Source organism: Cyprinodon tularosa, unplaced genomic scaffold, assembly GCF_016077235.1.
Source record: "Cyprinodon tularosa strain WSP-4 unplaced genomic scaffold, ASM1607723v1 ctg10, whole genome shotgun sequence".
Taxonomy (NCBI): Eukaryota; Metazoa; Chordata; class Actinopteri; order Cyprinodontiformes; family Cyprinodontidae; genus Cyprinodon; species Cyprinodon tularosa.
The window spans coordinates 1,029,059-1,055,171 of NW_024037782.1; the positions used below are offsets into that span (position 1 = coordinate 1,029,059).

Sequence of the window (26,113 nt, forward strand, 5' to 3'; positions counted from 1 at the left end):
AGATTGAAAACTTCTCCCTGCTGACAAAACAAAGCATTAACAAAGTTTTGCTTTGTAGGTAATGTGGAAAACGGGGAAAATGTATACTGCTGGAGCAGGAAATAGGGAAAATTAAACATAAATGCGAAAAGGGGAAAGAGTACCTCAAGCCATTTAGTTTACTGTGCATAGCAATCAAGCAAGTGCTCTTGAACATGAAAAAGCTTGAGATTGTGTATGTAAGGGGGCAAACGGTAACTACAATCAATACACTGTTGGCTGCAACTCAGGTTTCTTTTTCTATTCACAGATTGATGTTTGTTTCACAGCAGCTCCAATTACACCGTTCTGGAGAATACTCCTCCACTGTGTCATGTTCTGCTCAGAGAGGGAAGCTGCTGGGGTAGAAAGTGATCATCTGCATCAGCGAAGAGAACTGCTATACTTGGCATAAACTAAAACATGGACCATGTGACTTTAAAAGGCTGTAAGACAGGAGGTAGATTATATTTATACTCTGGGTTTGGTAATTCTAAGATGAGTTTGAAGAGTCTTGTTCACTTTTATCAAATTTGTTGAAGTTAAGCTGAAAGTTTTATGAGACTATTTCTTTAAACTAAGGAATAATTAAGGCTTGCACACTTTACACCGCATCAACTGCAAGCATGATGGGAGCAGCATTATGTTGCAGGTCCATTTGGTTACAGTTTTACTCATACATAGCAGAAATAATAAAAGAATGCTCTCCAAATTCATAAACGTTACCAACCAGATGATTCAAATGGACTTATTAACCCAAAGGTATACAAAATACAGAAGTGGTTTCAGATAGAGAAATTTGACTGACCACTTCCAGAGGTCCCTGACCTCATTCAATCCAATGAAAGTCACCTTTTTGCAACAATTCTTTTTGACATAAAGGGAAAAAATACTCCTGCCAGAAAGTTATGCTAATGAAGCATAACAAAATATGATATATAAAACAAAATATCTGATCACTTTGATTTTTCTATATGCTTTAGACATTGTGTACAACTTCTACCCTGCCTTAATTTAAGGAAAATTTCAAAATGTAAAGGGCCCAATTTTTGCTTTTCTATGTTTATTGTATAAAAATGTGACAACTCAATAAGGTATATAAGCCCTGACTAACATACATACATCATCCACTCCTAGGATTGTTGTATGTTAACAAGTGGTGACCCATTAATGGCGTTGCAGTGCTCGTTCTACATGCAGCCACAGGTAACCCTTCTTACAAACTAGCTGCAAGGCGAACTACCATGAGGAGAATACATGACCAGCACGCTGCAGAGAAAGCTGCAAAAGATGAGAAGTTGAATGAGGTGATGTGTGTGTCAGATTTCTGGAGACACTACATTGTTAAAGGTGGACATAAATAATTGGAAGTGGGTCACTATTTTTGCAGCAAAAACACAATAACAAATGAGTATTAAAAAGTATTACCTTTGTCAAAATCTTAAGTAAGAAAACAACATTAATTGTGATTTTGCAAACAAAGTACATCTTTTCTTTTAATTTCTGCAGGTAGCACACACATATCATGAATGCCTCTGGCAGAATTTAAATGAGCAATAATAATCTAGATTAATTGTAAGATTAGTGTGAGATTAATCTCGATTAAAAAATATCTATGCCCATCAGTAATGTTAACATTTCAGAGGAACTGTAAATTTTTTGAAAACTCATTCATAACCATATATTTCTTCTTTAAATATAATCTGAATAATTTCTGACTTAGGTTTTCATCAACCCCAGATACACAGAAGAGGATTGATGGATGGCTTTAGTATCACAGAAAGATGTTATCATACTATAGGTCAGTCTCACTGAACATGAAAAAGAAAGCAAAGCAGCTGCAAGCAACATGTCATGTTTTTTTGCTTGCAGTACACAGATTCACTTACAATAACAGTAAAAGAAAATGTCATTGGGAACCAGTTCTAAGGTCAGCTTTGTGAAAGCATGTAAGAGGAGTTGAGAAAAGCTTCAGAATGCAGAAAATAAAGAGTATTAATTAGAAAAATTTAGGGCAACGATTGTATTAGCTGGAAATTGAACGCCTCAATAACCTTATCAATGCACTGGGTGCAACAAGGGCACCACATGATTGGAAATTAAATTTCTCCGAATTAATCAGGCATGATTATTGATGCTTTGATCTTAGAGCTGGAGGAAGAGGCGCCGGGATCTCTTTGTTGTGCTGTGTTTAATGTCATTAATGCTGGAAATGAAAGAAAAAACACCGTCCAGGTGTGTTTATAAATCATCACTTGAAGGAAAGGCCATGCTATTCTGGCTTTTAGATGCAGGAACTGATCTATCAGATGGCAGCATATGACATTAGCAGAGGTCACACCAAAAGATTAGACCAGAGTGAGAACAGGTTGTTTATTGATGTTTTTAATCCAGCATGAATACAAATACCAAAATAGAAGTCAAAGTGGTACACAACCTTATAAGAAAACTAAAAAGGTACACAGAACAGGATTTAACAAACCATCATAAACTAAACCATTTGGTAAAAAGTTTTCCTGAATGTTCAGCTGCTTCCGTTTGCTGGAGACTGGGCAGCAGCCTGCAGGGTCCTCCGGGCCATCTCTAGGGCTCCTTCCTGGGTCTTGTTGCCGCCAATGAATCCTCCAGCATGGACAAAGATGCAGTCCTTAATCCCACTGAGCTCCGACAGTGCTTGATCTCGCACACCACGCCATTCCTCCGGAAGGGACAGCCTGGGAACAGGAGGACAGGATTGGGACTTGGTCAAACAGAGGGATGCCATATGGTTCACCAGATGATTACCTTTATTTGCAATAAATAGCAGCAAAAAAAAAAAAAAAAAAACTTTAAACTGGAAAAAATGATGAGAGGTGAAAAGTTAAACAGGACAAAGAGTAGAAGAATCAGGTTAGCTGACAATTGATTTTTTAGTTACTTTTTATGTAATACCATTACACAGTGACTGCATTTAGGCTTTTACATGTGAAGATCTGCCATTATTGCTCATCATAAATCTTGTAATTATTTATTTCTAATTGTTTACAGTCGATCAGCCATTTTTTTTTAGTTTATTTTATTTTTTTTACAAATTTAAAAGGCAAAATGCTAACTGTGACTAATCCTCTAAGAATTCAACATCCAAGTAAGTTCACTCAAATTTGAATCTGGGAAGATCAAATTTAGAGAGAAATTTAAGAGCTTCCTCTCAGGCTCTAGGGGTCTTTTTTTTAATATTCAAGGTTTGTGATAAGACTTAATAAATATGGCTGTTTAAAATAAAATAATCTAAACATCAAAACCTTACAGCCCAGGTTAGATTTGCCAAGTTAATTATAGAAATAATGTTGTTTATGGAGATAAAATCAAAGTACATGAGTTTGGTCATCATTGCCCAGTTTTAGATGTCAAAATAAACAAGTTATATCACCATCAGAGTTTATAAACATTCTTTAAATTTCTGTATTCTGCTCATATAAATGAGTTGATAGATGACATTTCTACAGCAGTGAGGCTTTAAATGGGGAACGTACATAGACCTAAGACTGTATAATTGCATGAATAGGTAAATATGTAGGACAAACTGACTGTTGGATCAATAGATTGATAGCCAGATGGATGCATTGACAGATGAGATGAACGGAATGACAGATGGAAAAAACAGATGCATTGATAGATGCCTTCATAAATTTGGTCGATGCACTGATTTATTCATAGATTGACACATTGATGGAAGATGGACGGATGCTGGGATGTAAATACAGAAGAATGCATTGAATGCATGTGGCAGATACGCTTACTAACATACAGAAAAACAAATTACAGCATTGGTGGATGGACTGGGCGGACAAATGGATGCATTAGTGGATGGATTGATATCATTAAGAATACATTATATCAATGAACGGATGGATGCATTAATGGGTTAATCTTTTATGGAAACACCAACATAAAAAATTGTATTTATGATTAGGACCATGTCTAAAGCAGAAAAAAAAATCTTAATTTCAAATCTTTTAAGAATCAATGTAGTTTGTTTTTCTATTTTTCAGTCTTTAAAATCTATATGTAAAAATACAATATTTAAATAAATAAAAATCCACCGTGTTTAATTTTTCTTTTAGCTATAAGTTGCTTCCATTTGTAGTGATGGCAGATTGACGGAATGGTTGCAGGTTATATTTTAGTCTAAAAAAAATAAATAAATAAAATTTATGGAGAGAATAAGGTCAAATAAAAATAAAAATAATGATAACTAAACAGGTTAGGATTTTAAATTGTACGGTTACTATCTTAAAAGGATGGAACCAAACCTGTTTTGCTTAATATTTGTGTGAGCATTCTTTGTAGATCATACCCACATATCGCACCGCAAAAAAAAAAAAAAAATTTAAATTAAATTAAATTTTAAAAAATGCATGTGTAATTTTGTGCAGGCCAGAAATGTACATAAGCCCTCAACTTTGAGAGTCATATTAATAACATTTGGCCAACTTATTTCTTCTATGATTGGAGAATAGAAAGTAACTTATATGCAGATATTTTTATAGAACATTTTATTTTGTCCCACTACTGCAAGAGTTTGAAACTTGATATTTTTACAGATTTAAAACCATTAAAAAAATTTTCTTTAAAAAAGTAAAAAACATTACGATCAGAGGAAAAGCTCAGGATTTGATATGATTGAAATGATAATTGTTATTCAATAAAAGACAGCAAACATGACTTTAGAAAAATATATGGTTAAAGTGTATGAATTAAGATTTTTACTTGATACTCAAACCAAAAAATTTATCGGCACTATAGCTTATTAAAGTCATACTATAAAGTATTAGTAAGGCATGATATTTGATGAGGCAAAATAAGTTCCCATTTTATTCTGTCTGGAAAAAATATATATATTACAACTGTTAACTATTACCAACAATAAAATAACTATCAAGTAAAAAACTGAAACAAGTACATTTAGTTCAATATTAAGAGATGAGCTGCTGCCATATGTGAAGGAACCTTTGCACACAGCAAATCGCTGCAGCAAATACAGCAATAAAAAGTTGGCTTTATTCTTCTGCAGCAATGTGGAAAAAAAAAAAAGTCGACAAAGTGGCAGGAGAGCCGTGCTGTGTTGGAGTCAGCAAGCAATCTTACAACGTGCAGAAAAATATTGGCTCTGCAAGGGTTTATAAGCTGACCTCTCTGGATGAGGCCTATAGAAGCTGACAATTCATAAAATGTGGAGCAGCTCATTTGCTATCAACTGCATGTAACACACACGCCTGTCAACGACAGCAGAGCCATTCGTTTAAAACGCATTACCGTTTATTTTGTGTGCGAGCATCCACATGTCATTTCTACTTTGATGAGGTTATAATCTCCATTTTGTTAGTTCCCAGCCTTCTTCAAAGGACTGTTCTTTTTAGCAGTTTTCACTCGTATTCAATTCTGAATTTTCATTTTATTGCTCACCTCTTCCATTTTTTTTTTTTTTTTCTTTTAAATAGGCTTTAAAATTACTCCAAATACATCAACACACTCAGAAACGGGCCAAACATCCTAAAAATATTCTCTCTTTTCACTTGAATATGTGATAAAATAGGGAGATATGCATTTCCACTTGTCAAAAACAGTCTTGACATCCCCGTCAAATACAATTTAAAGCTTTTAGATCCTCAACTCTGTTTTGAAATGTTTGTTTTTCAAAAATCCCATTATTTTCTAAATACAAGTAACATCTCTCATACGTTTTATATCATCTATGAAAACAATAAATAAGCTCCATGTAGGCTCTAATGTAAATACACCCTTAAACTTTCAATGACTCTTAGTATTACCCAGTTTCCGACCCATTATGACTGTCACATGTACACCTATGGTGTAGAGCGTGGCAAACCTGCTGAATAATCGCTGTTAAAGAATCAACAAATCGATTGCTCCACAGTATGGCTGGAAAAGAAGCTTAGAGGAAAGGTCAACATGGATGGTAATGAGCGAAGGAGTGGAAGTGGAGAGGGGGGGGTGGGGGTGACTGCTGTTTCAGCTGTTATGACAGATCAGGAAGCTCCTTTTCCCAAGATGACCATTCTAAAAATAAGACCTCAATTAGCAAATTACCATCTAATAGGAGAGAACCCGACAGTAAAATCTCAAGGGATACAAAGTGAGTCATAAAAAAATACACATTTTAGTGTAAAATCTGTGGAGAGAGGACAACATTAATTACCAGTTAAAATCTGCATACATATAGATGTTTAATGTAGGACTGGACCAATCTGCCCTTCATTTATAAGGATAAAATCTTTGAGTGTAAAAATACCCTAAATGGTTACTCAAAACTTGAAATGAATTTACCCAATCCAGATTCTTATTATAAAAATAATTTATAAATAGTATTGTTGACTGAAATGCTGTTTCATAAATTATTTTTTCCCCTTAATTACCAAATAAAGGCAGGCATCAGTGGTGATGTAGCACATGTAACAGGAAGATTTAGATATTACAGAGATATTATGTAGATATTAATAACATAAAAGCATCACACACTTTATATTTTATATTATTTGAACAACAGCTAGAGAAAATAAAAAGGAAATTTAAGCTAAAAGCAGTAAAGGACTATGGCTGACTGTGCACCGTTTTTTTGGCTGCTGGGTCGCTGTAGTGTGGGAAAACCGCAACAATGAAAGTAATTATGTGTAGTAAAGTGCCTTTATACATTTTAATCATACTGCTCACTGGCTTTAAATGCTTTGTTAAGAGTAGGGCTGCAACTAACGATTGTTTTGCAAATCAATTAATCTGTCGATTATCTTTTTAATGAATCGATCAATAATCGGATAGCCAAAAGTTCCTTAAAGAAGACTTTTTACGAAATTAGATAGAGTATATTTACAGAAGAAAAAAATATTTTTTTTTATCTTAAATGCAAAATGTTTTAATGTCTTTCTTTTACAATTTTGGTTTAATTACTGCTCAAGGGTGGGTTCCTCTGAGAGCTAAATGCATATTTTACAGTCTCAAAACTCCAGTTAACGATTAATCAATTACTAAATTAGTTGACGATTATTTCAATAACATATTTATCACGATCAATTGTTTCAGCCCTTGTTGAGAGGATTGGAAGTCAAGTGAGTTGGTACAATACCAAGAAATGATACCAACCGAAGACTGACCTCTTTTACTTGTTATATAATCTGAGTTTGAGACCATTTGGGACATCATTAAACAAGGCAACTAAAGGTGATGAGTTTCACATATCAGCCATATTTATTTATTGGCCCAACTACTAAACACACTGTCAAAAATCAAGGAAAAGTGTAAAAAGACAATAAATTAAATAAATAAATGCTCCGGTTCAATTTCACTGCAGATAGGTGACAGCAGCCACTTTCCTTGCAGAAGTAACTGTTTATTTGATTCACCTCATGATGCTTCCTGCCTATGTAGCATCCAGCACATACAGTAGTGTACAGAACATTTCTAAAGAAAGAATGCTTTCACTCCTATCTTCCTTCTGCTGGCTCACATTTCCTTAGCAATGTGATGCAGATAAAAATAGACCTCTTTAGCCCCAGGTGCAGTAGCAGGGACACAGGCGATAACAACACCCCTTCTGCAGAGTCGGCACAAGCCTACTGGGAGGGAACAGGCCACCCAGAGAAGAGCCATCTGGAGCTATGCTTTTATTCTAATCCATCTTATAAGCCATTGTTCTCATGTTGCTCCCCACCAGCCAGGATGTTTGCAATAAATTAAATCTTTGAGGTGCTTCAAGGCCACAAACAGGTGTCTGTCTTTTAAGTTCAAACACACTGGTCCCAGATAGGATTCTGCAGAGGTATGGAAAATGTGTTTCTGGAGGATGAAGAGAGGAATGATAGAAAGTGTGAGACTTAGAAAGTAAGGTAGAAGATGAAGAAGAGAAACTGGAAAAAATAGGATTAATAGGAAAGTGAAAGTTGGATGGAAAAAAGTGATGAAATGTAAGAGGATAAGACAGAAAAAACCTACAGAAGGAAGAAGCAGAGAAGCAAAAAAAAAAACACTAATTGGAAAGCTGGAAAACCCAGAGCTTGTGGAAAGAGGTGAAAATAGAAAATATATAACATTGAACCAACTGGACAGACCTGGCAAAAAAAAAAATATATATATATATATATATTTTTTTTTTTTTTTTTAGTTTTCTTTCCAACTTCCTGTCTCTGAGCACGATTTACTCAGAAGGTCCCTTGCTGCTTTCAAGAAACTCACAATCAGTAAAGAGCCTTGTGAATCAGAGAACAAAAACATCAATGTCTGACTCTGTCACAGTAGTGGCAGAAAGATTTTTAAAGAATTGACAAGAGAAGCAGTAAGAGATGCCATCTGAAATGACAACATGAGCTCACCTCCAGAAAGAGGTCACTCCAACAACTGCTAAAAGAAACCAGAGGAAAGCACAGCGGACTAACAGGGCAACAGATGATACACGTATCTTTTTAAAAAAAAACTGTGTTGCTCTTTTATTTAAACCTTCCAACTTCGAATGTGAGAGATTATTTTTCTATAGTGCAAAAACATTTAATTAAAATCAGTATGACAACGCACACTGCTACCAGTGACTACAGCACTATTTAGAGCTAATGCTGTTATCAATGAAAGAGTCATTAATTCTTTTTTTTTATGGAATCATTTTTAGAATGAAGTCGGGGGATGCAAAGAGAGGTACTGACCTGCTTGCAGAAGAAGAAATTCTAAAATTATGCTAATATTCTGACAGGTATACCATATTTAGTCCAAGTCTAAACCTATGGAACACCACCAGGCAAGCTCTGACCTGAAACATAAAGGAAACAGGGTTACAGGCCCTGAAACAGCTGGCAATGGAAATTGGAACAACAACAACAGACTGGGCAGCAGCACCTGTGTCACCTGGAGGAGAGGACACAGGACAGGGATGGCCGGAGAACAAAGACAATGGCCTTACCTCAGGGAGGCTAGCAGTCAATGGGGATGTAAACACACAGAGACTGTTCAATGCTTTTCATGCTGAATGATAATCGAACTTTTTATTTTATCTTATCTCATAATTACGAGATAGAATATCATAATTACGAGATAATATGTAATATTTAGTAGGGATGCACGATATTGGGATTTTGGCCGATATCCGATATGCCGATATTTTAAAACTCATGTAGCTGATAACCGATACCGATGTTAAAGCTGGACAAAAATAAGTAGTCATTGAAAATAGCAGTTTTGTTATCCATTTCTGACACTTTGAAAAATAATATACTCAAATATATTTTCATATGCTGATATCAAATATATTTTTTTAAAACGCGGTATCGATCTATTTTACTTTCAAAATCTCGTGAAATTTCATCGTTCTGTTACAAACTCATGATATTTGGCAAATTCTTGTGAGATTTTGTTCGTAAAATAGATCGATACCGCGTCAATATAACAACATATAAAAATATGGCAAAATTTTGTGATTTTTCGGGGGATTTCGTAGCATAGCGGTGACATATAGCAATATTTCATTAGTAAAAGAGATTAATGTGGTGTTTTTAAATGGCAATATATCAGCATATGAAGATATTGTGATATTTTAATGTATCAATATTTTTTCCCTCGTCTTTAGAAGTTTTTCAGTCTGTAAAAAATAAGTTTTTGAGGAAGAAGAAGTAGTATTTTTTTTTTTTTTAGAAACTCAGAAGATGATCAAATATCGGGTTACATATCGGTGGGGTGGCCGATGTCCGATATTCAGTTTTAAGGCCGATACAGGCCGATACCGATAGGGGGCCAATTATATCGTGCATCCCTAATATTTAGGAGATCAGGGAGGATAGTCATTGCTGAGCTACGCTACATAAAACGTGAACAATGAGTGGGTTGTCGGATTTAATATGCTTTTACTTCCTTTTAGGTATGCAACACTGAGAAATACAGAGTTTCCTCAATGTGGATGGAATTAGTTTTAGTTTGTAAGCATTCTGACAAGTCCTTAGAATTGTTTAAATGAATGCATCTGAAATGCATTCCTGCTGGCTTGGTTGTTTCCCAAATATCCATCTGTCGGTACCATTATCAAAATCTTAGATCGTCAAAGAGTATAGCTGAGGGCTTCAGAATTCTTTAAAAAGACCATGTCCCAACTTCATGAAGCATGTCGATTCATATGAAAAACTAAAACCGGAATCTGTATTAATGGAGCAGCTGATGGATTTTCGCGTATGGTGATAAGGCTGCATGCTTACTCCACAAGTAGTAATCCCGGGGTTATAACTGGGTACTTTATTAAGTGGAAAACAGGAGCGGAACTCCAACACGTATCAGGTCACACCTGGGTACAGAGAACTATTCAGTGGAACAGATACAGATATTTTTAAGAAGAAATCATGAAGACCAGTTTTCTGAGAGATGCTTCATTACTGGCTCAAGTAATCATAACCAAATATATAGATAAGATCTACTAATTATGAAACTTTTCTCATAATTATGAGATAAGATCTCATAATTATAAGATCAGTATCTCGTAATCATAAGATCTGATCTTGCAATTATGAGATAAGATAATATCTCAGATTCTGGTAATATCTCATGATTACGAGATACTGATCTCATAATTATGGGATAAGCTGTATGATTTTATTGTCATTTTGTATTCACCGAGTGTATACAAAATGAAATTTCATTTTGAACAGTTCTCTATAGACATTTCCATTTTTTAAAGTGCAACAGTGATCAAATGTAAACACTAGGACCGTATAGTTTAGAGGCAACTGAATACATTTCGGCAGGGCATCTTGATGCCTATCAGTAAAAAAATGTAAATGCATGACAGCTGTATTTCAATATATTAATAGCTAATAATCATTTTTAAACTGTGGTATATTTTGACACAAGAAACTGAGCGATACTTGCTCACCTACTGTGCTATGGCTCATAAACGTTACAAACATGCAGAGCACAGTGTAACCTTAACTGTAGGTAAGTAATGTTGGGCATGATTGTGTCAATCATAAGGTCATTGAACACAGTGATTCAGAATCAGTTGGTTCTACATCAGACCGATATCTGTGTAAAAAGAAATTTAAGCCACTTTAGGGCTGGGCAATATGGCCAAAACTTATATGATGATATATTTCTTAATTTCAATTGATATAATTTCACAATCAATATTAACAAAATAAAAGACTCAGAAAAAAAAAACATTACACAAACTCACAGATGCCCTTACAAAATTATGACAATTATTTTGTCAGGTTTAAAAAACATCCAACAGTACAACACTTCAGAAATATCTGCTTTAATAAACAAAGCAAATTAAACCTGAAAGATCAGTAATAGCAAATGCTGTGATCATAGTCTACAAAGCTTAGAAATGTTAATTATTTGTTATAGAATACAATACTACATCTATATATAAATGTAAAATAATTTTTCAACCCTACTTCTGCATTTGCATTTCATTTTGATGGAATAAGCTCAATCGTCTTTAATATGTGAGAAAAACCAACAATTTAAGAAGACTGAAATTATCCGACCTGAGTAAAATTCAAAATGTTTTTATACTGCTGATTTAGATTTAAAATGGAACTTTAAGAAACAACAAAGTCTGTTTTTAAATCAGCCATATAAATAGTTGATTTTGAAAAAAATCTATACTTGACTTGAAAAACTATTTTGCATGCTTCTACTGGTGTTCCTGACTATACAGCATATCTTGGGTAATAAGATCAAAATCATGAATTTGACAGGGCCAGTCCAAAAAGGCAATATTAGTATCAGAAGTCAGAAGGAAAAAGTTTTCTAACTGATAAATTAATAAACTGGGATCATTCATTTCTAGTGTATCCTCTTTGCAAACAATGGCCTAAGCTTTAGCAGACAGATGGGGAAATATCAGGATCATTCTACTAGAACAACCTTATATTTAGGTTAATCCAAACTTAAGCTATGTCTAATGTTAAATGAGATCAAACAAATGTTTATATATTATGATTAAAACAATTTATGAAGAGCTCTATTAAAAAGATTTGGAACGTAAAAGGGGTGGTCATGATTTAGAGATCCACTAAATTTCAGGGACAATGATGTTGCAGAAATAAAAACAAAGCCCACAGTCTCACTAACTGAATTCCCTCATCCTTCATTTTTCACATTGTTATCTGCTGTCATTAATTTAATGAATCCGGACCCGTCTTATCAACCTTTTAAACATTTCTAAGCGATAACAGAAAAAACAGCTAGTCTCAAGGGCAGCAGTTTTTTTTTCTTCCAGGTGAAGTAAATTAGTTTTTGCCATCACAAACCTCTAATCCTGAAGTGTAATAAGCGTGATAAAAATAAAAATACAATTAAATGTTCCCAATCGGCTTTGAAAATGGTTTTACAACAGTGTTAGAAATCTTTTGCGTTTTCACTTCCAAATCATCCTGGGTTAGGACCAGAAATCAGCTGCAGGGAGAAAATAAACATTTCATTTTAAGAATTAGCTCGAGTTAAATATTGCCAAATATATTTCTGTAGAAGTTTATTGCCTATAGCCTATAAAACAAGCTAAACATGAACTGCTAGTTACTTGCACTGTATTTCAATCTAAGTTTTTCTCTCTAGTACAAATACCTTTAACAAATGAGCTCAGTACTAAGGAGCTAAAATATTTTTTACCAATCCATTCTAGATGAGTTTCATTTATGCCAAAAAGTAAAATATGAAATAAGCTGTAGTGATTATAGTAATGAGTGGCTATGTCATAAAACCAGTCAGTCAATTATCAATTTTCTGAACAGAAGAAAACGCTTAACCAGCTGTTGATTCTTAACACCAGATTCAACCTTGCAATGAACATTGTAGGGGTGGGGGATGGGGGGTTCTTTGGATTTTTATAATTTGTAAAAATCCAAACAACAATTTGTAAGAAATTATGAAAGAGATGTGGCATGCAAATTCAAATCATTTGTACTTGTTCAGAGGCAGGCACAAGTTGAGCAAGTATTCTGCATAGAAAGTCTATAGTCTGCATCCTAATCATTGGTGATTACCATTTAAAACTGCAGCAAAGCAACTCTACATATAAGCAAAGACATTGTGCATATTAACACCAAATGATGTAATGGGCAGTCGTGGGTGAGCGGTTAGGGTGTCAGACTTGGATCCCAAAGGTTACCGGTTCGACTCCTGACCCGCCAGGTTGGTGGGGGGAGTAATTAACCAGCGCTCTCCCCCATCCTCCTCCATGACTGAGGTACCCTGAGCATGGTACCGTCCCGCCACACTGCTCCCTTGGGGCGCCATTGAGGGCTGCCCCCTTGCACGGGTGAGGCATAAATGCAATTTCATGGTGTGCAGTGTTCACTTGTGTGTGCTGTGTCACAATGACAATGGGAGTTGGAGGAGTTTCCCAAAGGGCTTTCACTTTCACTTTTTAAACATCCTAGTAAAGTATTACATCTAGATTTTAGTATAAACATGCTTTAACCAGTTTACCATTGCAAGCCCACTCCATAACAAGCACCAGGAATAAACTAATCATTTAACAAATTCAGCTCTTCCTCAAAGTGTCTCTCATAGATTAATGAACTAACAATGACGCCCAAGTCTAAATGTGATTGTTAAATATATCTGAATTGAAATGTTTCAATTGCAAAACTAAATTTCTTTACAAGTAGGTGAATATCAGTAAGAGAGTCATCACCTGAAATCAGATTTTTTTTTATGCTAAAAGTGTGCTGAAGCTGGGCTTCAGTTAAAACCTACCAGAACAACCCGAGTGTGAACTGGCCTGTTTTTTTTTCTTTTTTTTGTGTTGTTGTGTGTGGACTCTTTTTCAAACCTGAAAAATCCACAAGAGCACGATTTTGGTACTTCTCTGTGATTAATGGCATTCGTGGAAGGATGCTAACGCTAGGCTGCCATTATCTAGCTAACGATTGATTCCAACAATCAGAAACTCCCCTGCAGGCAATCGGTAAGTGTTACTGCTGCTGTAACTTTTTACCTATTGTGCAAGAGACTGGCAAACGTTGGTGAAAGAACCATGGCAAACTGCTTATGTTGCTGTTGGATTAATTGTACAAGTTATTCTACTTTAATCATATTATTATGCTTACACACTGGGATCATATAATTATGCTCACACATTTGAATTATCCTTATTTTACTTATATCATAAAGAGTGTTGAAGTATTTTACTTGCTTGTTCTGTACTAATGTTTTAAGTCTGTGCAGATGGAGTGCTGAATGTGAGAGCTGGCTGCTCAAGGTCAGACGGTTCAAGGAGAGAACACGGGGAAATGCACGCACTAACACCGGAGAAAGGAGTGAAGCACTCCTTATCTCATGATATTGTATGATGTGATGCAGAACTTCTGGTACCGACTGGGTTTCAACCCCTCCCTTTAGCAGTCGGAACCAACATTGTAGCCAGGGCGTTTCCTTTAATAAAGGCTTGTGAGGGCAGAGCTGTTTCAGAGTGGTTTGGAGAATTGTAACTGAACAGTCTCTGATCACTCTCCTTGCAAGTAAAACATACTAAAATTCTCTGTGTCTTTCTTTGTACAGATTACTGCATAAAATGTTTGGTGTTTAAACCTAACATTAACTGGTCCTTCGAGCCGGATTGCAAGATACCCAACGACCCCCAGCAGGTGAGTGAGATCCAGATAAGCCTGCGGCCGCAGCAAAGAGACCCTTTACGGGACTGGTCTCTCCCTTACAGGCTGGGGTCCGACGGTTGAAGCATTTCGAGGACGCAGAGAATTGTGAGTAGTTTTTTCTTTTAATAAGGAGTGAGTGAATTATTGGAAGAAAAATATATAAAAATATAAAAAATTTATAAAAATATAATAATATAAAAAAAAAAAGATAGAAGTGAAGGGCATGGGGTCACGAGATTCCCCTTTTGAAGTCCTCTCAGCGTGGGGTCACGAGATTCCCCTTTTGTACTAAAACCCTGACAATTCTAGACTCTATCAGGTAAAACAGAAATTTTAAAACAGTTAAAGTCCGCGGGAGGGCAGGCTCCCCTAGTTTGTAAGGGCAGGCTCCCTGAGTTGTAAACTAGTTAAATTCTGCATAGGATAGCGGCGTCCTCTGTGTTTAAAATAAAGTAAAAGTTAACTGCGCAGTGTGTATGTGTGTGTGTGAAAGGAAATATTATGGGGCCAAAATGGTAGCTTTAATATTTGCAAATGTGTGTGGAGAGTTGTGTGTCTGTATCTCAATTTGTGTGTGTGCAGTGGGATTTGAAAATGTGTAAATAAATCTGTAAATGTGTGAGGAGATTTGTGTGTCTGTACAACAATCTGCAAATGTGTAAAACTACTTGTGTGTAATCCGTTTTGCAAATGTGTAAAAAATCCACAAATCTGTATTCAGATCTGCAAATGTGTACTGAGATTTGCAAATGTGTAAAAAATCCACAAATCTGTATTCAGATCTGCAAATGTGTACTGAGACTTGCAAATGTGTAGATCAATCTGTAAGCACACACAGAGACACTTGTGTCTGAAGTATTTTCGCTTCAAGACCCAGAAATACAGACAAATCATTGGTTACAAGTCAAGCGGTTTTTCGGTTGGCTCTCTTTACACACGTGATTTTTGCTACTCTTCTGCCGTGTGAGATGCACAAATGCGTAGAAGGATTTGTATGTGTATTTTCGCGATTTGTAACCCCTTGCGCAGGCTCGCAGGCTCACATGCTGCCCTGACCGCAGGCTCGCAGGCTCACAGACAGCCTCTCTCTGCTGCGGCAGTTCAGCACAACTTGCTTCACATACAGCCACATACCACCAGTTGGCGGTATTGTACAGTACGTGACGTTACTGGGGTCCTAGGGGTTGTACCTGCTAAGTTGAGAGCAATGGAATCAGCTTTCTGTAAGTATATTTCTTTAATTTTTCCTATAGTTTGCATTAGTAAAACTGTTTCTTCTTCTTCTGCTTCTGTTTTATGGCGGTTGGCAAGCAACTTTATGATGTGCATTACCACCATCTACTTCAGTAGAGTGTGGATCGGGATGCTATGTATTTTCCCACTGAAAAATAAAAATAAATATTAACAATATTTACATAAATAAACTTATATCCTTTCTACCAATTTCGTTTTTTCAGGATTGTTTATCAAATTACAAAAATAATCATAAGTAGATTTTTTTCCCCCAAAATATCTTGTATATTTAACTGTAATTTATTTTCTTGTAACCCTTCTCTCCATAGAATATTTATAACATAACAACAAAACATGCTCCACCGTCTCCCCTTGATAACAAAAACCACAACCTCCTGTTCCCATTCTAAATAAGTTTCCATTTAACCCCGTGTTTCCGAAACTTAATCTAGATATAACCTCTTTTTTATTCCTTTCCGTTCTCCTCATTTCACCAATTTTCCTTTGAATACTATAAAGCCACCTTCCAGTTCTATGCTCTTCCCACAGCTTCTGCCATCTTTCCGTAACCTTTTGTTTAATAATAGATTAAATTTTTTCCTTACTGAATGGTATCAATATATAATCCTTGTCACGTCAACTCCCGCAGCGGAGGAAAAAAAAAAGGTAGAGGCTGTCTGTGAGCCTGTGAGCCTGCGGTCAGGGCAGCATGTGAGCCTGCGAGCCTGCGCAAGGGGTTACAAATCGCGAAAATACAGATACAAATCCTTCTACGCATTTGTGCATCTCACGCGGCAGAAGATTAGCAAAAATCACGTGTGTAAAGAGAGCCAACCGAAAAACCGCTTGACTTGTAACCAATGATTTGTCTGTATTTCTGGGTCTTGAAGAGAAAATACTTCAGACACAAGTGTCTCTGTGTGTGCTTACAGATTGATCTACACATTTGCAAGTCTCAGTACACATTTGCAGATCTGAATACAGATTTGTGGATTTTTTACACATTTGCAAATCTCAGTACACATTTGCAGATCTGAATACAGATTTTTGGATTTTTTACACATTTGCAAATCTCAGTACACATTTGCAGATCTGAATACAGATTTGTGGATTTTTTACACATTTGCAAAACGGATTACACACAAGTAGTTTTACACATTTGCAGATTGTTGTACAGACACACAAATCTCCTCACACATTTACAGATTTATTTACACATTTTCAAATCCCACTGCACACACACAAATCGAGATACAGACACACAACTCTCCATACACATTTGCAAATATTAAAGCTACCATTTTGGCCCCATAAAATATAGATATCACTAGATATCTGTATTTCATACCAAAAAGACAAGGGTTAAATGGTGAGCTTTTGTGGATGTTTGTAGACAAGAAAACTCCACCTGTAAAGGTTGAAGTGAGTTTTACCACAAAAAGTAGTTGATCACCATCTTGTCTGAAGCCCCAGTGTTTAGAACACGACAGGTGTTGAAAACCCACTGGGCCCAAATTTAGTTCAAAATAAGAAAAGGGCAAAGTAAAGAAAAACAGAAGTTATTAGAGAAACTCCAGTGCAAAGATTGGAAAGCAGTCGAAAATGATGACCCATCAGCGGTAGAGCCATTGTGTCACTGGATAAAAAACTATGGTTTTAATGGCAAATTGAGCACCACAAACATAAAAGATTTGCAACAAAAAATAAAAACAAAAAGCAAAAATAAAGACACTTTGATGGCAAAAGAAGGTTACATGCAAACCATGGTCTGGATGAAATTGGCAGGACAGAGAGAAAAGGGAGAGCGCAGAGCTAAGAGAGAGAGGGGGGAGAGACAAAGAAAAGAGAAAGAAGAGGAAGAATGGGAAAGGAAAGATCAGTTATGTTTCATAGAAAGGAGGATGATGAGTACGCAGGGCCCTATTCTAACCTGATACATCAAATACATAATCTCCCACCAATGGGAGGTGCTGCCGCTGCAGCCGATCCCTCAGCTCTCTCACCCACGGGGGATCCTCCACGATATACTCCCCCACAACATGTAGAAGCACCATTGAAAATAGCCCCTCCTCAAGTAGCTTCTCCACAAGCTGATACCTCCCAGGGATATATTACTAGGTCCAAAGGTTCTGTAGGGGATTGGTCAAAAACTTTAGCGACAACATTTAATGACATTCTGTCTCCACGGGCACCCCGAGTGATGCCTGTGAACCTGGAAGCTGAAGGAGCAGTCCTCACGCTTCCTTTAATAGAATTACCAAACCCCTTAGCAGGCCAGGTTGAGGGGAATGCCCAACAACCAGCCACAGTAATGGTATACAGAACCTGGACACAGGAAGATGTTAGAAAAGCAGTAGAAGGAATTCCCCCTCCAAAGGAGGATGTGGAAGAATGCATAATTCAAATGGAGAATCTGAGAAGATCTTACCATTTGAATGGTGCGGAGGTTCAGCAAGTCTGGATGTGCCAATTAGGATCAGAATGCCACCATGTTAAAAGGGGATTTTGTGCCAACTACAAACCAAGAACCCCTTATCCCTTTGCAACCAGACTCCCGAGACTTAAAAACAGCTGTAGAGCATCTGATTAATCGTGTCAGGGCCAGGTATCAGAAGAAAGCAAATTACACAGAAATAGGGAGATGCACACAGAAGCGGGACGAGCCTTTTGATGAATACAGGGTAAGGATGGAAAAGATATTTAGAGCACATAGTGGACTGCTCTTTGATGACAATGATGAGGGGCCATTTAAACAGCAGCTGAAGAATGCACTACACGCAGGGTCATTACCAGAAATCAAAGGATGGGTTGAGCGCCACTACATAAACATGAGTGGTGGAACGCTCCAAAAGTATATAAATCACGCCCTGCATGCAGAGAAAGTCATAAAAAGTAAAAAGAATCACAATAAAGAATCCACTGTGTTTTATCAGGAGGAAGAGGACACTGTGTTTTATCAGCAGTCCAGAGGTAGGGGCCGAGGCAGAGGCCGAGGCCGTGGAAGGGGAAGAGGTTTTGGATCACGCTCAACTGATGATTCCACAGCGTGTTGGTCATGTGGAAAAAAAGGCCACATAGCTAGACACTGTCAAAGTAAACCACAAAAGCAGGAAGCTCAGCATGACTAGATGAGCAACCGTTTTCTATTAGAGAGATAGAGGGTGAAAATATGGATGTCTTAAACCTAGAAGATTTTTTTAAAAGAAATGTTATAGACCAGAAATAGTTCTGATGGTCCAGGGCACTCCTGTTAAATTTTGTGTGATACAGGAGCCTGCAGAACCACAATAAAAGAACCCATACCCTTGCACATACCCATCGTAAAGACAGCAAGCACAAGCAGCTGCACAAGCAGCTTTACAGCAAGACCCAAATGAACTTGGTGCTGCTGCTGCTTCTGCTTCAGCCCCAGTCTTGCCAGCTCCTAAAGTTGAGAATCCACCGGCTTATTCTCCTATGCCCAGCACCTCCACAAGGGTTACCCGTTCTGGGGGACCTGTGGGGGCTTGGTCAAAAGATATGGGGGGAGGCTTAATCTCCCCACAGCCAGCCCCTGAACCCAAACCTGAAACTGAGGTGTTTCCTTTAATTGAGCTGCCAAATCCTTTGGCGGGTCAGGGGCCAGCTGAAAATCCATTTTTTCCTGTCATGATGGTCTATAGGCAGGGGCGGATTTAGGAAATTTGGGGCCCTGGGCATGGATGGGCAGGGGGCCCCCTGACAAGAAAACCTATAAAACAGACCCATTCTACAGATAGAGAAATGTTAATAGAATAGACATTCATTATTTGTTCTAGGTTTAGTCCCTCTCTTCTTGTCCCTTTTTCCTCTCTATTTTATCAGCCTTCTGATGGCATTTTAGCAAAAGCATTTTTATCAAAAACATAATTAATATGCACAAATAAGGATTAGTTGTATTAACTATACATGTGAATAGCATCCCAACAGTTTTCCTGTGTGACAGTGGTGCATGCAGAACAACTGTTAAACAACAAATTCCAGGTGCTGGCCAAGGACCTGAGACTGTCATAGTCCGATCAGCTCAAGGTCATTTAAAGGCTGTGCAGGAGATCCAGCTTGTGTGGTTGAGAGACCCTGAAGGACTCTCCTGCCGGCTGTCTGTACTGACTTTACCTGAATGTCCAGTTAACCTCTTAGGCAGGGATGCTCTAGCCATGCCTTGCTTAGATAGAGGCTGGGTATCCCACATTACCATTACACTCTGGACTTTCCCAACAAACCTCCTTTAAACATCGGAGAAGCGCTGCTTCAGGAGGGAAGACAGTCTGTTCGAATTGTACAGCAGTCCATGGACCCGAATGACCTACATATTACCATGTGGTACGAAGACTCTCCAGGTCCTGATAAAGACTATAAAAAACTTAATTGGATAAATAATTAAAAAAAAAATAATAAAAAAGGGGCGCTGCAATGAAGGATGGCACCCGAGGGCGTAGGTTTGATTTGAATTTTGGAAGGGACACTATTGGTCTGGTGTCATTGGTGCTATGCATTATGCATGCCTTTCTTTTTTTTTATGCTTGATATGAGCATCAGTACTGATGAGAGGAATTCATTGTTTAAAGAGAAAAGGAGCATTTTGCTACATTAATAAACATTTTTAAGCACTACACTAACTAGATGCTGTTTATCAATGTTGGAGTATCACCGGCTCTGATGAATGTGGAATTAGAACTGTTTTCCACTTTGTAAATGATTTTAATTGAACAACTGAGACAGACGGTAAATACAGTACTTTCTTCTGAATATATAGAATCGTGCAGAGTTAAACCCCACTCTTATATTTTTACCAACTATGCTTCATTAAAAATAATAACTTCACTATGAAAGTTGAACATCTGGGCTGTAGTTACTCTGTGTTGCCCATCTCATGTATTTTATCTGTGGCTGAAAACATGAATCATATTAATTGATTATTTGCATATTCGTAAACAAATTTAGTGATTCATCATTAAATGGAGTATAGAGACTCTAACACATAATATACATGTAAAATCTGGCTTTCCCCGACAGAGTAACCCACTTGGATCAGTAATCATACCAAAACTGTAAAATAAATTTATAAACATTTTGCAAATACGATTATAAAATGTTTTTGTCTGTCAATACTTTCCGTCCGGAGCTCTTCAGGAGGAGATGTTTTGGTTTCACCTGGTTTAATGTCATTAGTAATCTTCTTTACAGAACTTTTGGCTAACCAATTAATCGAAAGAATTAACGATAGACTTATCGATTTACGAAATAATTGTTAGTTGATGTCCTAATTTTATCGTAACATTGCATTAAACATAACATTTCTTATTAAATACATGTGAAGTGGGGATGACATTCAACGAAACAAACATGTTAATCAGCCAAACTATCTTAAAATCCATGATGGCACCTATATGTGACCAGAACATAAACCAATCCTTCCAAATAAAAAAAATTCTTTGAATGAGCTGCTATATTGAGTCATGATTTTACTCATGTCTCAACCGGGGGGATTGTAGGATTGATTGAGCATTGAGCATCATTATATAGCATATGGATTTATATTCTATGCAAAAAAACTTTTGTAAAGCATGTCTAATATGTGCTAAACATAATCTTCAAGGAAATTTAAGACCTAAAAAAGGTGGTTTCCCTAAACCTATTTATCCTTTCAATTTCTGTTTGGTTATAATAGATTTGTTTTCTAAATGGATTGCAAGAAAGTGATAGTTAGATCAGATGAGTAATAAGTAAAATCACCTTCTTAATTATTCTCTGGAACCTTATCGTACTGCTTAGCAAGCACTCTAGTAATTCTACTGTGGTACCTGTTATAGAATACACATTTGGTCTCCTTCACCGACCTTCAGAGGAAGTCCATCGTACAAAGGGGGTTGTATTTTTTAGCATACAACCATCTCAAACTGGTGAAGGTTCAACAACTCTGCCGAGAGGTCATAGGAAGTAGACCATTGTGTAAAAAGATTACCCATAGAACACGTTTTGAAGTTTGAACCTAGATGATGTTGCGATTATTCATATTAGTTTTGTTTTTAGCTCTCACTCAGGGCAAGGATTCTTGTTGCCCTCATGATCCAGCTATTTGTAAAAGGGACGTCTATCTCTGCTATAACTCTACTAGAGTAATCAGTTTGGTGACTATTCCTTTTCAAACATCTCGCAAAGATTTAAACATGACCCGGGAAATTGGCACGGTTATGATTTCTACCTATTTCCTCGCGTAGTTCAAAGAACTCATAATGGTTGGGGAGACGTATTTAGAAACACTGGACAGTGGAAAAAGGGATCGTATGGATGGACACCTTTAGCTAAGAAATGGATGAGTAGAATATCAGGGTTCACTGTTAACCATGCCTCCAAAGTTTTCACTATGACAATAAACTCCACAGCAGAACCCCTTGAGAAGGAAGGCTGTTCTTCCTCATTTCTATGTGCACGGTCTAGTGGAATTTGTGCCCCGTAAATATTACACAAGAAGAAAATGAGATACAAGGTATCCAAGGTGAACAGATAAAAATTCAAAATATTAATCTTCTGCTTAAAACAGATGAATTGTTTCAAGTCATCACTGGAATCTCTGGGCAAACAAACAACTGGCTTTTAATGGCAGAACAAGCAGCTAAAACAGTGTCTAATGATTGTCTTGTGTGTATGGGAGCCAGACCGCTGTTACGTGTGGTTCCTGCCACCATAACTCCTCAATGTCTTCTAAATATAATGAATTATACGGTCCCATCTGATAATTGCACCTATTGGGATAACATCTATCCCCTGACCACAACTGAGAAAAAGAAACCGATCTTTTTGAAAAAAGTAGCTGTGGCAAATTTCACCTGTGTAAACAGGACCGGAGGGGGCCCGAAACTAGGCACACTAAATGAAACACAATGTGCAAGTATTTTACTGGTATCCATTTTTTTTTAAACCTCAATCCCGCAGCGACATCTGGTGGTGGTGTGGAGATGACAAATTGTTTGACAAACTTCCATGTAACACCACTGGATTATGTGCTGCTGTCACCTTGATTTTACCTGTTTCTGTTACATCACTCACAACGGATGAATTGTTAACGACTGCAAACAGCATTTTACCTCACACAGAGCATACTAGAAGGAGGAGGGCATCTGAAAATGCATGGAGTGGAGATGACCCTACTTATATTGATAGCATTGGTGTACCCAGAGGTGTTCCTGATGAGTATAAACTAGCCAATCAAGTTTCTGCAGGATTTTAATCTTTCTTATGCTGGTGGTGTACTATAAATAAAAATGTAGACAGAATCAACTACATCCATTATAACGTCCAGAGGCTGGGAAATAAAACAAAACAAGGCTTCTCCGCCGTCCATGAACAATTGTCAGCTACCTCTCTGATGGCTTTCCAGAACCGTATTGCTGTTGACATGTTGTTAGCTGAAAAAGGTGGTGTGTGTTCTATTTTTGGAGATCAGTGTTGCACCTTTATTCCCAACAACACCGCTGCTGATGGCAGCCTCACAAAGGCCCTTGAAGGCCTTCGCTCTCTTAACAGCAAAATGAAAGACCATTCTGGAGTTGACACAAAAATGTGGGATGGATTTGGAGACATTTTTGGTAAATACAAACAATTGGTGCTTTCTATTTTAATGTCTATAGCTGTATTTGCCGCCATCTTGACCTTATGTGGATGTTGTTGTATTCCATGTATTAGAGCGCTGCTAAATAGACTGATTACCACAGCAATACAACCCATGAAAGCAGAAATGTATGCCCTCATGCCCACTGAAAAATACCCATCTGATGATGAAGACAGCGCAGAGGATGAAATCTCTTTGCATTTTCCTGACTTTTATCCTAATTCCAATGACATTAACAGTAACCCACCAGTTTAAAGTACCTCTGAGTGTACCCTTTACAGCTAAAACATGATTTCATAGTTGAAAATCTGAAAAGAAGTAACTACTGAATGATAAAATAAATAGCTTAAAGTGAATAAACAGGGGGGAAATGTTGGATTAATTGTACAAGTTATTCTACTTTAATCATATTATGCTTACACACTGGGATCATATAATTATGCTCACACATTTGAATTATCCTTATTTTACTTATATCATAAAGATTGTTGAAGTATTTTACTTGCTTGTTCTGTACTAATGTTTTAAGTCTGTGCAGATGGAGTGCTGAATGTGAGAGCTGGCTGCTCAAGGTCAGACGGTTCAAGGAGAGAACACGGGGAAATGCACGCACTAACACCGGAGAAAGGAGTGAAGCACTCCTTATCTCATGATATTGTATGATGTGATGCAGAACTTCTGGTACCGACTGGGTTTCAACCCCTCCCTTTAGCAGTCGGAACCAACATTGTAGCCAGGGCGTTTCCTTTAATAAAGGCTTGTGAGGGCAGAGCTGTTTCAGAGTGGTTTGGAGAATTGTAACTCAACAGTCTCTGATCACTCTCCTTGCAAGTAAAACATACTAAAATTCTCTGTGTCTTTCTTTGTACAGATTACTGCATAAAATGTTTGGTGTTTAAACCTAACAGTTGCTAACGCTAGATCTATATAAGTCAATTTGTTGTTGGTACCCTTAATTTATTTATTTTTTCCACCAAAAAATTTATAATAACATAACTTTAAAGACATTTTCCAAAGGACTGTAAAATTAAAATACCACCTTATGACTCCTTTAAGAATGTTTATTTAATGTACATGATATCTCATAGCAACATAATATCTGTCAAGTGGTTCTGTTTTTCGATAAAGAAATTCAAGTCAAACAATAATCACTTTTTATTTAAACTTGTTTTTTTTTAACACACTTAAAACTCTTCTGTCTTTAAAGACAAATTATTTTGGTTATATTTTTGCATTTTGCAAGGCTGCTGTTCTAAATATTTGTACACAAAGATTCTTAATACCATTCACACTTTGAACAGGAGAATGAAAGAATGGCAGAATGTTCTCATTTTTGTTGCCCTAAACAGCATGAATCTCAATTCATTAATATTAATGAAAACTCCAACACGTTTCAGTAGTAGCTCTAAGTAAATGCTGCTGTCAAACAGGAAATGTGTCGCGCTGCCTAACTTAATTTGAAGCACTGGGTCTAATTAGCAGTGGGGAGTCAAAAACGATGCAGCTGAGTGAGACGTGTGTGCCGGGAAAAGAAACAGGACTCTGGCGGCTTCATCAAAGTGTTGATTGTGTTTACATTTTTCAGCTCCTTAGAGAAACCTGCAAGAACTAAACTGCTCCCCTCAATACGTTGTCACCTCCACACAAATGAGTAAAAAAACAAAACAAGTTATTCTGTCTTTGTAGGAGGTAAGCTCTCACTGGATAACATGTTCACGCTCAGTAAGCTGCTGTCATATGGTCCACTAGGCATTAAATGTAAATCGTATTCCATCATTCCTCTCTGTCACCAAGATAAACTTACTCTCACACGTAGAGAAAAGTCTCGAAGTGTGTGCCTGAAACATCATCCTATAATGTTGCTCTGTGGGAAGGTTTCTGTCAGAGTCACAACACCCCTGAGACTGTTAGGTGCTTTATCTCTGCAAAGCAAACTTTTCTAAGATGCTCCCTATACATCTACAATCAGAAGTCACATACAGCAGATTTGGCCTTTAAATGACCTTCAGCAATAAATGAAAACAACTAAATTCTTGACATGACCTATAAATACCTGTTCTGGAAAGTGTTGAGCCCTGCAGGGACACACTGGACCCGCCACTGCCCGTTCTGGTCTGGGTAAAGGACAAACTTGATGGGAGTCTCCACGTTGAGCTCTTTCTCTAGTGTAAACAAATGTTCCTTCCAGGGACAGCCACCCTCAGAAAACAGTAGCACCTCCCCACTGGGATCAACCTGGAAACAACAAAGAGGGGAAACTTCCACTGGTTATTTTTATTTTTCTTCTTCCAAACCTACCGCATCAGACTGTTTGCAACCTAGAGCCATCCAAGAAACGAGAAAAACTCTTGGCAGAAGACTTAAATGAACCATCTGTTTTTACAGTCTGTTTCTGGCTAGCTTCAACCAATCAGATCAACGAAGTGGAACCAATTAAAAAAAAAAAAATCAAACTCTTTACCTAAATTGACAAGAGAGGAGTGAAAGCATCTTCGCCATCAGGCAGAAAACTTCAGTTAGATTATTTTTTGCTTTTCTCTTTAAAAGCGTTTTCACACTGGGGTATAATTGGAACTCTAACAGCGTCTGCCTTGGTGCCACGGTG

General features: G+C 37.1%; 1 protein-coding gene across 1 annotated transcript in view; it reads right to left on the reverse strand.

Annotated features, from left to right (window-relative positions):
* Positions 1-2,376: 2,376 nt before the first annotated feature.
* myg1 (myg1 exonuclease) overlaps positions 2,377-26,113 on the reverse strand; it is a 39,203-nt gene continuing 15,466 nt past the window's right edge. Inside the window, exons 6-7 of the mRNA XM_038293632.1 lie at positions 25,562-25,743; positions 2,377-2,732 (exon numbers count right to left, since the gene is read on the reverse strand). Of these exons, the coding sequence (XP_038149560.1) occupies positions 2,543-2,732; positions 25,562-25,743 (372 nt within the window). The 3' untranslated portion in view covers positions 2,377-2,542. The remainder of the gene's footprint in view (positions 2,733-25,561; positions 25,744-26,113) is intronic.